Raw genomic sequence first — 12821 nt, 5'->3', positions numbered from 1 at the left:
TTAATATCAATGGGTTGTCTTGTAGTTATTAAAATTGGTTTTAAAAATAAATCATTCCACTTTTTAACAATATTTTTTACCTAACAAGAAAAGGAGAAATAAAGAAATGATCATTTATGTGTCTATCAACCTTATAGGGTGGGTAAGCTGAACTTTGAAGGCAAGAAAAGAGTTTAATTTCCTTTTACATAAATTATTTTTTTCTTTTTTTTATTTGTTTGAATGAGAAAAAAAAATACTTTTTTTTCTTTCTTCAATTAGAAAATTATCTCTCTCTATTTATTTTTTTTGTAATATCTTTTGCAAAAATGAGATTTTATTTATGATAAGAGAGTTTGGTAGGAAGTTACAAAATAAAATAACAATGTTACAACTTAAGAAGCATTAAAGGGAAGAAAAAATTTAATTAGAAAATTATCTATATATATATTTTTTTGTAATATTTTTTGCAAATATGAGATTTTTTTTTCCTGATGGGAAAATTTGTGCCTGTTATTTTCCATATTTATTTTTGAAAAGAGAGTTTGGTAGGAAGTTACAAAATAAAATAACTACGTTACAACTTAAGTTAGCATTAAAGGAAAAAATAAAAAGCTATGGAGAGGGCAATAATAATTACCTCACATAGAGAGTTACAAATATAGTTATACAATTAAAGTAAAATAAAAGTATAATATGAATTAGGATTATACCTTGTTTTATAATTGAGCATGACATTATGAATATCTATTATACAAGTAAATATTTAATTGAGATATTAGTTTTAATCAAGTGCAACATACTAGTAAAGTTGTTGTAACGATTAGGAGATCACGAGTTCAATCTATATAAATAATTATTTATAAAAATATAAAATAAGACTGCATTCAATAAATTTTTAGGTTCGACTTTTTTTAAATCCCGCATATAGCGAGAACTTAATGTACCGAATCGTCCTTTATTAAATTTAATCAAGAGAAGCATTGATAGTAATGATATGTTCTATACTATGTGATTATAATAGCTGTAATAATTTGTATTGTGTTGGCGATAATTTCTATTTTTCGTTGAGATTTATATTTTAATATTCCCTGTCTTAGTATGTCATTTTCTCTTTATGAATTAAGCAATATATATATATATATATATATTTGTCTGTTCTTTCTTCATGTACGATGACGTTAGCGGCGGAGCTATAATTTTGCTTACGAATTTGGTAAAAATTAAGTAGGTTTGACTCAAATTTTGTATTTGGATTAAAATTTATTTTAATGTGTATAAATGATTTATCAAGAAATCAATAAGTTGCATTTAATATAATTCAGAGTCCATAAACTCAAATTTTTTAGTTTCACTTTTAAATGACATGAATTTTCATTTCATGGGTTAGGTTTATCGAAAATAGTTTATGCATACCCCAAATGATAAGAGTAAGATCCATCTACGTACATCCTACTCTTTTCAGATTTCATTCGATATTCCATATTTATGTTGGAGTCCCGATTAATTCGAATCGATGGTGTAAAGCCTATATTTTTAAAGTAGAAGCATTCCTAATAGCTTTTTTTTTATATATATATACGAGAACTCAAATTCAAAATCTTTGATTAAAAATAAAGTAACTGGTTGCTGTATCGAATTTGAATCTTAACCATAAACGATTCATGATAGTTGACATTCATAATAATTTACCTAATTCATCTGTTTTTTTTTTTTTTGGTTTTTCACCCGGTGTCCGGTACTCATATTAGAGCCCCGGTTAATCCGGAGTATTGCGCGTTGCAGGGTCCATTAAGAGAGTAGTGATCCCAACAGAATTTTCTCCATACTCAGAGCTCGAACCCGAGATCTCTGGTTAAGCGTGGAGCGGTCCCACAATTGCACCCCAACCCATGTTGGTACCTAATTCATCTTCATCATACATCATTAGGTTTTAATCTCATCATAAGTCCATGTTGTTAATTAATCAACAATCAAAAAATATACTATACAAAGACTAGCTTTGTGTATATATTACTTATAAATTTGTTATATATACCATCAAGCAACATCATTAGCCATAATGCTGGTGGCCAGAGTTGGAGACTTGAAGATTAAGCCAAATGTGAAACCATTTCACATTGGTTTTGTCTTTGTGGGGGTGGGGGTGGGGAGGGGTGGAGGGGTGGGGATAGATCTAGGTTCAAAAATGTGGTGCTCCGACACACGTTAAATTCGACGCGGAATAGATATAATTATATAAGAAATGTATAAAAATTGGTATAAGATGAAAAAAAACACTCATGGTTCAAAAATGTGGTGCTCCGACACCCGTTAAACTCGATGCAGAATAAATATAATTATATAAGAAATGTATAAAAATTGGTATAAGATAGGAAAAAACACCCATGGTTCAAAAATGTGATGCTCCGACACCCATTAAACTCGATGCGGAATAGGTATAATTATATAGGAAATGTATATAAATTGGTATAAGATGGAAAAAAACACCCGTGAAACCAAGAAGATAACTGGGTACTTTGATTTTCAGGCGAAGTCTTAAAGCTGTGGTGTTAATATGTGTGTTTGAACCTCCCGAGCATCCACGACCCTTAAATCTTGGGGTTGGGGGGGGGGGGGGAGGAGGGGGGTGAGTAAGCAAGCAAGCCAAAAAAAAAATAGTATAAAGTTTCCGCTATGTGCAGGATCCGGGAAAGAATCCGACCACAATGGTCTATTCTATACAGTCTTATCTTACATTTCTGTCAGAGGAGGAGATAAACGAGCAATTAAAGTTGAATTTACGCAGATTAAAATAGACTAAATTAATAAAGTATAAATAACATAAATACCAACCCTTTTAGAAGTAATTACACTCTCTCCCACTTTTTTAATTACTTTACTGTCTCTCCCTATTAATATATATAACATAGCCGACATATACATAGCATTCTGTGTATAGGTTGGGATTTTTGTAATATATTTAGGGAGTTGAAATTTTTTGTAATATTGGAAACATAAGTTGTGTATTTGTGTAATTTTTAGATTAATAAATCAATGAATTATAAATCCGCTCAAAAGTTATTTGATTAAGAGGGAGAAGCAATCAATTATAACTCAATTCATAAACTTTTACCAAATTTTAATTAATTAATTTATTTATTATGATTTGTTTAATTATCTAGTAAAAGTTTTATCTATTCTTAGCATCTTTGCCAAAACAAGGAAGAAAATAATGGTATTTTGATTAAAATACTTTTAATCATGATATTCTTTTTTATGTTGATATTTATTTTACAATTAAGTAACAATAAATTATTTTAAAATCTTGTTAATTACGAACTATTTAGTAAAAACTTAACGAGGAATTCATAAATAATTCCATTTTTTTAAAAGTGAATGTGGAACTTTCTTATTATATAGTTCCTAATTAGATAATATAATTGTATTTGCTTTAAGACAAACTAATTAAATTATATTTTATTGTATTGTTAGCTACATGCGTATAAATGTAATAATAATTTCACGTGTTTAACCTCAGAGTGCACATTAAGAAAATCTCATTAATCTCATAAGTTAAGGATGTGTTCGGTACGAAAGAAAATGTTTGTTACAGTATATAAGTAAAGAATATTATCTTTAAAATAGTAAGATATTTAACAGAGTTTCATAGATCGATATATTGATGTGCATATCTATTTTTGGGAATTCAAAAATTCACAATTTCTATCATTTTGTCCGTTTGATTTGAAAAATGGCTCTAACGGCCCCATCAAACCAACCAGATCACCGATTGCATTAAAGTATCTACGATATGCACAGTTCCAAGAAGAGACGAACCCCACAAAGGTCGTTTGTAAACCTTGTAGAGCATTAAAATGCACACTACACGCAGGATCCCAATAAGGACAAAACCCCCCACAAGGGTGTGTTGTACACTTTGTATTTCTACAAGAGGTTGTTCTATGGCTTAAACCCTTGACCTCTTGGTCACATGACAACAACTTTATCATTAAAATGCACACACTATATGCAGGTCGCGATAAGGAGAAAACCCCCCACAAGGCTTACACTTTGCATTTCTGCAAGAGGTTGTTTCCACAGCTTGAAACCCTGTCACATGACAACAATTTTATCAGTTACTTCAAAACTCCCAATAAAAATCAACGTCCGTGGGGATCAAACCCACGTGCTAATAGTGTAAAATAGTTTGTACGATTTGTTTTTATATAACTTAAAGCATATTCAAGTTTAAATCTCCTTTTAATATATTTACATCGTTACTTGGTGCTTATTTGTAAAAATAACATAAACATAGACTTCAACTTGTCATATTTACACAAATTTCCACCCTTATAAAATAATTACAAAAATTCCAACTAATTATGTATCTTCGTTGGATGTATCGGGAGCTAATTATGTATCTTGACAAAACCAAAATTGGGTTTTTCTGTAATTATACAAAATGTCAGAAGTTTCTTTAATTAAGCTCCAAACTATTCGGGATTTACATTGTTTTACCTTTTTCTTTTGGGCTTTGTTTGTGGATACATAGGTGGCATTGGCATCAAAATATGGTCCTTATACAGAGGAAATAAGACATGCCCAATTGAGGATTCAACTTCAAAATGTGAAAACTATTGATGCTAATGGGCTCAAAGTAGGCCCAGATTTTGTGCATCTTACTACTCCATTAGAGGTCCAACTTGGACAAATGTTTGGCTAAGGCCTTTTTGGAGTTTGGTTCAGATCCAGCCCATAATTCTTTGGAGGAATTATAGGAAAAATAACATAAATATACACATTAACTTATCATATTTATACAAAGTTTTATCTTTATTACGTAATTAAAAATTTTTTAACTAATTACGTATCTTTGTTGGATATCAAGAGCTAATTATGTATCACGACAAACCCAAAATCGAAAAAAATATATCAGGAGCTAATTATGTATCTTTACTAGGAAAAAATGTATCTTCGTTGGATATATTATTTATCTCGACAGATTCAAAATCAATAAAATTGTTTCAAGATCTAACTATGTAGCTTTAAAAAGACAAAATGTATCTTCATTGGATGAATTATGTATCTCAACAGACTCAAATCAAAAAAAAATATATCGAGAGGTAATTATGTATCCTTACAACGGAGATAAATGTATCTTCAGTGAATGTATCCAGAGCTAATTATGCATCTCGCCAGACTTCAAATTGGAATTTTCAGTAATTAGATAAAATATCAAAATTTTTTGTAATTAAGCTCCAAACTGTCGGGAGTTGTGTTGTTTATATACAAAAGGAAATGAGCTAGATTGGCCCAATGTACTGAAACATGGGCCCATTTACTTGGTCTAAGGCCCAGGTGATTAGGTCACTGAAAACCAAGACCCAAACTAAACCAATGCTTTTATTTTAGGAAATTTTACACCATATACTAAAAATAATAATTGAACGAGTGTATAAATTGTATCCTCGATTTTGATATTTGTGCGGAACTTACCGCATAAAGTTTCATAAAAATAAGTGGACTAAAATATTCTTACGTTGAGCGGTAAATATGCATAATAAAAAAAACGTCGGTAAGCGGAATCAAAATCACCTAACAATGGGATGAAGTCATGACAGACCTGTATGAATTCATGCTATACAACCTACTTGTTTAATTGAATTAGTCACATATCATGACGTATCATCATAATTTCAGAAACAGCTTAGGACACATATATGACTTTGTTCTACGAGCAATGTAACAGTCTTGTTGAATTACTCACAAATTATAGTAGATCATCACGACTATATGCATATAGTCATAAAACATATATGCTTTTTTGCAAATATAAAAACAAGATGTACAAAAAGAGAAACAGACATTACATGCTTTTCTTTAATTTCAATATAGACAAATACAAAAGAAAAATTCAAAATAAAAACTATGTAAATAAATACAAACCTAAGATGAACTAGGCAATAAAGGATCTATTTTTTCTTGTTTTTTCTTTAAAAATGAAATAATCCAATAAAGTCCCCCTGCTAAAAATAAACTAAAAAACCAAGCATTATTGTAAATTATTGCAAATGATTTTGGAATTGAATCCAAAATCCCAACATTTTGCAAAAACCCTGGAATTACTGGTAAAATCCCAATAACCAAAGCCAAAATTGCTCTTAAATTGTATCCACTTGAGTAATAATATACACCATTTGGACTCAATGTATACAAATCTTGTATACTTAAATTCATCCTTTGAATTAAGTAATAATCAACCAAAATTATTCCCATAATTGGTCCCAACAATGCAGAATATCCAACTAACCAAGTGTACACAAAACTTTCACTTGATTTTAACAACCTCCATGGTTGACAAACGATCCCTAACAATGCTGTTAAAATTGCACCTCTTCTAAAATTGAACCATGAAGGGCTAAGATTGACTAAGGCATTAGCCGGCGCGACGACATTGGCTGCTATATTTGTTGTAATTGTGGCTAAGCTAATGCCAAATATGGCTAACACCATTGTCAACAATCCACCAATTTCACCTAATAATGTTATAGGGTTTGATATTACATGACCAAAAATCACTTTAGTTGAAGATGTAACAGCCAAGCCAACAAATGTAAACAACCCCATAAATATTGGTAACCCTGCTTGGCCTATAATTTGGTCATGTTGGCTCTTGGCATACCTAGTAAAATCAGGTATGTTAAGTGCTAATGTAGCCCAAAACCCTATATTTGCAGTAAGTGATGGGAAAAAAAGTGACCAAAATTCTAAATTTGTAATTCTTGATGACAAATCTAACATATGACCAAATCCACCAGCCTTAACATAAGCCCAAATAAGTAAACAACAAGTAAGTGAAATCAATATTGGTGCTGAATATTTTTCCAATTCTCTAATACCATCTATACCTTTCCACACAATTGCCAATTGTGCTATCCAAAAAGTTATAAAACATGCAAATTCAAGTGGTGAAGTGCCAAGCCAAGAAATTGATTGTGACAAAGATGAGGTCTTCACAACTTTAGGTAACAATAGAAAAATTGCTTCACCACCAATCCATGTTTCAATACCATACCAACCACAACCAACTAAAGCTCTAAGTAATGTAGGTATATGTGCACCTTTAATCCCAAATGATGATCTAGCTAAAACAGGAAATGATATACCAAATTTTGTACCTGGTTGACCTATCAATATAAGTGGTACTAAAGTTACCAAATTGGCTAACACAACTATTGCAATACCTTGCCACCATGACATTCCAAGATCAACTAGACTACCAGCTAGGTAATATGAGGGCACCCCAACAACTAGTCCAATCCATAAACTAGCCATTTCCCAACCTGAAAAGTTACGTTGATCGATCGTCGTCGGCTTGAGATCATCATTTGTAAGGCTAGGATCAGGATGAAATTCATCAAATTGACTTGATGACATTGGAGCAAGCATGTTGTTGTTGTTACATTTTTTGTGAAAAATAGTGTGTACATTAGTACTAGTACTAGGACTAATACTAGTAGTAGTTAAGGTTGTTGGGATTGAAGACTTTCTAAGGGGATATAGACATTTTGGTTTTGTGAAAATTGCATGGTGGGGATGAACATGATGAAGATTGAACATTAAAGATTTGGACAACATGATTTTGAATGAAAAAACAAAAGATTCAATAAAGATTGAATAATTGAAGGCTTATCAGGATAAAAGATGAGTGGTGGAAATTGACAATAGTCTTTTATTATGTCACTCTCATACATAAGGGTGTGTTTGTTATGGAAGAGACTAGAATACATTTTCTCTCAGAAAACAATAACAACAACATAACCAGTGTATTCCCATCAAGTGGGGTCTGGGGAGCGTAAAGTGTACGCAGTCCATCCCACTACCTCAGATGAAGTAGAGAGGTTGTTTCCGATAGACCCCCGGCTCTTTTCTCTCAGAAAACGAGTTCCTTAAAAATGAGAAAGATAATTTTTCTAATGAAAGTAGAAAAAATAAGTTTCATAAGCGACATTTCACACTGATTGTCTCCTCCCGCGATCCAACACACCCCCACCAGTGGCGAACCCAGGATTTAAGGGTCGTGGGTGCTCGGGAGGTTCGAACACATATATTGACGTTAAGGTTCTGCCTGAAAACCGAGTGTTTTTCTAAATCTTATGTTAATTTTTATAATGGGTGTCGGAGCATCAAATACTCGGTTATAGGTCCGCCCCTGACCCCACCTACATAGGCAGAGTGTAAGAAGGGTGGTTCGGCAAAACTAAATAAGTTTGGTTCAAACCCTGTATTTATCTTTAAAATTCATTTGATATGTATAAATTATTAAATTATAACTCAACTCAAGTAAGCTAAAATCTTGACTCATAAGGTTTATATATTCTAGCTCCGCCTATGATTCTAGATCATACTTTTTGTCTATCAAACACTAGAAAATAGATTAATAAGAGAACTACTTATTTTCCAGATCATTTTTTGTGGAAAACTTTTTCGACATACCAAACACACCCTAAGTTAATTTTCTTTTTCAAATAACAGTTGATATAATTAAAGCATTAAAATTAAAATAACTTCAACTAAACGCTAATTAAGATCTCTAAGAAGTCAAATTTAACTACCAATAAGGTGGAACGTGAGAATGATCTCTAAACTTGGATCTTGATTCTTGAATATCATATTATAAAATTTGCTTTCAATTATTTTCTTATATTTAATTGAATTATTAAGGTCATTGATTAGTTAAATCAAGCTGGCAAAAATATTTGACAACTAGCAACATGTGTACTACAAACATGTTATCGATATGAGTTGTGATGGGATGGTTAGGATCTTTCGATATTTAATTAGAAGTTTCGCGTCCAAGTCGTTGGAAAATGAAAAATATTTGTTGGAGTGCGATCCCGCAAATGAGTCTTGCAATGCGCGAACCTAAATTTAGTCGAGTTTCAATACAAACAAATACAGCAGCGAAGAATAGGGGCATGCAAAAACTGAACCGACCGATAAATTGAACCATTAAAAATGTTATTGGGTTAACGATTTTTAATGGTTTTATTAAAAAAAAAAAATATTGGATTATTGGTTCGGTTCGATTTTTTCTTATTGGGTTATTGGATAAACCGATAACTCAATAAGAATATATGTGTGTGTGTGTATATATATATATATATGACTTATTATATATTTCTCTTTAATTTCTACAAATTAATAAACCAATTATTTCAATTATATAAACTCTTAGTTTCTCCTAACAACATTTAGTTCAAACTTGAAAGTTCTTGTAAATTAAAATACATCATGTAGGATTTTCGGTTGCAACTAAGATTCGATTTTTTTATGTAAGTTACTACTATTTCTATTTTATGAGTATTTCTTATTGGTTAAACCGAAAACCGAACCGTTAAGGACTAAAAATCGATAAACCAAAAACTGAACCGTTAACGACTAAAAACCGATAAACCAAAAATCGATAAAAAATAACTTATTGGTTTGTTTATTGGTTTAGCATATTTAAAAACCGAAAACCAATAAACCAACCCAATAATATATAAAACCAAACCGACCGATGCACACCCCTAGCGAAGAACACATGTTAGAACAACGAAAAGAGAATTCATACAATAACTATGTTAAAATAATATGATAATCGAGGCAAACACAATAAGAAGTAACACTAAAATGAAGGATAAGATCGTAGAAAGTAATCATAACAATATTTAAATGTAACTAGATAACTCTCGATCTACCAGCCATTTATTCTAATCTTCGTACCAATAGCAAACGAAAGATAAAAGGCTCCATACAATCGATCTTTGTGTTCAAGTATTTTCCTGAACCGCGCGCATAGCGGTAGCTTTAGTACGTCAAACTGACGTTTCTATTCCTTTTTTGCATGTCAAATAATTCTTCTAAAGAATCATGGGCTGGATCTGAACCAAACTCCAAAAAGGCCTTAGCCAATATTTGTCCAAGTTGGACCTCTGATGGAGTACTAAGTTGCACAAAATCTGGGCCTACTTTGAGCCCATTAGCATCAATTGTTTTCACATTTTGAAGTTGAATTCCCAATTGGGCCTGTCTTATTTCCTCTGTATAAGGCCCATACTTTGATGCCAATGCCACCTATGTATCCACAAACAAAGCCCAAAAGGAAAAGATCCAAATAAGCACTACGTAACGACGTAAAAATGTACTATTATCATCTTTAATTAAGTTGGGCCTTATAACTTTCAATAAGGGTAAAGTTGAAATTGTATCTTTAAATAGTTACTAAATAAGGAAAGGTGACATTCTTTTTGGGATGGGCAAAAAAGAAACTGGCGACACATAAAATGGGACGGAAGGAGTAGTATAAACTATTTTACACTATTAACACGTGGGTTTGATCCCCACGGACATTGATTTTTATTGAAGGGGGGGCTCTGAAGTAACTGGTAAATTCAGTGTCATGTGATCAGGAGATCACAGATTCAAGCTGCGGAAACAACCTCTTGCAATAATGCAATGTGTACAACACATCCTTGTGGGGTTTAGTCCTTCTTGGGACCTTGCGTATAGTGTGCATTGTAATGCTCTACAAAGCTGCATATACATATACATATTTATACATACATATATACATATATATATATACACACGCGCGCGCGTACACACACATATATATAAAATGAACCTAGGCACATGTTAGTCTATATGTTAGAAGCATGTCATGCAAAAATCCGCCTTCCGACCTTGAATAAAAATTAGAAAAAGGATGTAATTTATATATACTGACAGTTATAAATAAAACGTTCGAATCACCTGAATAATAGACAGGGAAGGTGTATTCAAGTCATTGCGTATATCAATGAAAAACTTCTCCAATCTTGATTTATACAAGTTGGCACCTTCAAGATTCCAAGTCTCACTCTCTCCTTGATACCAAAGAAGGGCTCGAACTATTCCACCATCTTATAATGCGACTCGAGTCCTATTCAACATTTGATTATAAAAAGACGAACTTTGAGACCATTGGCTAATATTTGTGCCACCAATAGCACATGGAACCAAACCAATCTCACCTATCTTCGAATCACTTTTCAAGATCGAATCAGCAAATGACATACCATGACCAATCCCACAAATTGCATAGAAATCAATATCTTGATGAATTGGCTCTTTTGCTTCTTCCCATGAAAGTCCTTTTGTTAATCTTAGAATTGATGGATTGGATTGACATTCTTGTGGAATATATCCATCAAAAATGTCCTTCACTACTCCACCTCTACCTGACATGTTGCTCTGACCTCCTAAAATAAATATACTTTTGTTACTATTCCTTGTTTTATTATCCGCGAGACTAACACAAAAAGGACGCGCAATCATAACAATCAAGACAACATCAATCTAGCCATTTTTTTTTTGTATATGTTCAAGTGTTGATGAATAGACACTCAATATTCCTGTAGCTCGTGAAGGAGTGGGCCGTGGGGGATTATAGAAGCCGGAATCGTCCTACAACTAAAAAAAGTATCAATTTATGTCATATAAAAAAAAGATATCAAAATAGGCTTTGTGCACTTAATAAGTGCACAATACCTTTACGATTGCTCTCTGAACGTGTTACAAAAGGTTAAACTTAGATTGTCTGATTGTCTATTTTTTATGAATTATGCACTTATTTAGTGAACAATTCATTTTTTTATGAATTGTGCACTAAATAAGTGCACAATTCTTTTTTCTTTTTATGGATTATGCACTTATTTATTGCACAATTCTTTTCAAAATAGATTGTGCACTTATTTAGTGCACAATTCATAAGAAAAATGAATTGTGCACTAAATAAGTGCACAATCTATTTATATACTATCCTCGCGGTAATCTATTTATATATTACTTATAACTTTTGTATATCTAAATATTAATTTTAACGTACAAATCACATTGTTGTGACAATATTAAAATTTTAAACAACTACAAATTTCAAACAAGCTTAATGATGTTTAGACAAACTTCTACATGGTATAGAAATAAAAAAATTAAATTGTACATGCTTAAAAAAGTTAATTAGTGATATTAATTAGAGCGTATTTATTACTTACACAAATTTTTCTTACAACTAGAGATAGTTGAATAGAAGGAAAATTTTGGAAAAAAATAATTTTGTATCACTATTGGCATTTGATAAATTGGTATGCTTAAGATACATATTGAAGTCACACGTTAGTATATGAAGGGGCGGCTCAAGTACATTGGTGGTGTAAGGCGAAAATCAAATGGAGACCTTAAATTTTTAAGAAAAATTATTTTTGTTAATAAAGTCTATGTTTTAAATTTTGAGATGTTAAGTTGTAAATATTATAGATGATTCTTTTAATTATTTTTTTCGTTAATATAACTAATGCATTTAATCTTTATGAAGACATACTTTAAATACATCAAAATTCTTCTAATAATTCTTTACTTTTATATAAGAAGTTTTTTTTTTTATACAAATAATATTTAATATTTTTTAATTAAAACTTATGATCTATTATTGTTAAAATATAATGAGGCCCGTCAAAGTTGGGGCCTTAGGCGGTTGCCTTTTTTTTTTAATTAGGTAGAGTCGGCACTGAGTGTATGTTGGTTAACAAAAAATAATATATTGTGCACTTTTTAAAATGGCTTAAAAGAATGAATTGCTGTGAGAATAGTATATAAATAGATTGTGCACTTATTTAGTGCACAATTTTATTTTTTTTATAGATTGTACACTAAATAAGTGCACAATCCATAAAAAAAAAAAAAGAATTATGCACTTATTTAGTGCACAATCCATAAAAAAATGAATTGTGTACTAAATAAGTGCACAATCCATAAAAAAATAAATTGTGAACTTATTT

General features: G+C 31.3%; 1 protein-coding gene and 1 pseudogene across 1 annotated transcript; both read right to left on the bottom strand.

The window, feature by feature from the left end:
- Positions 1 to 5807: 5807 nt before the first annotated feature.
- On the bottom strand, positions 5808 to 7668 carry LOC107843152 (purine-uracil permease NCS1). The gene has a single exon (XM_016687346.2). It carries the CDS (start codon positions 7597 to 7599, stop codon positions 5908 to 5910), a length of 1692 nt encoding a protein of 563 aa, XP_016542832.1. The 5' UTR covers positions 7600 to 7668; the 3' UTR covers positions 5808 to 5907.
- A 2145-nt stretch (positions 7669 to 9813) lies between these two features.
- The window catches only part of LOC107841727, an 8791-nt pseudogene continuing 5783 nt past the window's right edge, over positions 9814 to 12821 (bottom strand).

This window comes from Capsicum annuum, chromosome 9, assembly GCF_002878395.1.
Source record: "Capsicum annuum cultivar UCD-10X-F1 chromosome 9, UCD10Xv1.1, whole genome shotgun sequence".
NCBI classification, from domain to species: Eukaryota; Viridiplantae; Streptophyta; class Magnoliopsida; order Solanales; family Solanaceae; genus Capsicum; species Capsicum annuum.
This window is presented reverse-complemented; position numbering and strand designations above follow the sequence as displayed.

Coding starts and splice junctions, on each gene's coding strand:
- LOC107843152 (XM_016687346.2), bottom strand. CDS start 7,599: ATGTTGTCCAAATCTTTAATGTTCAATCTTCATCATGTTCATCCCCAC.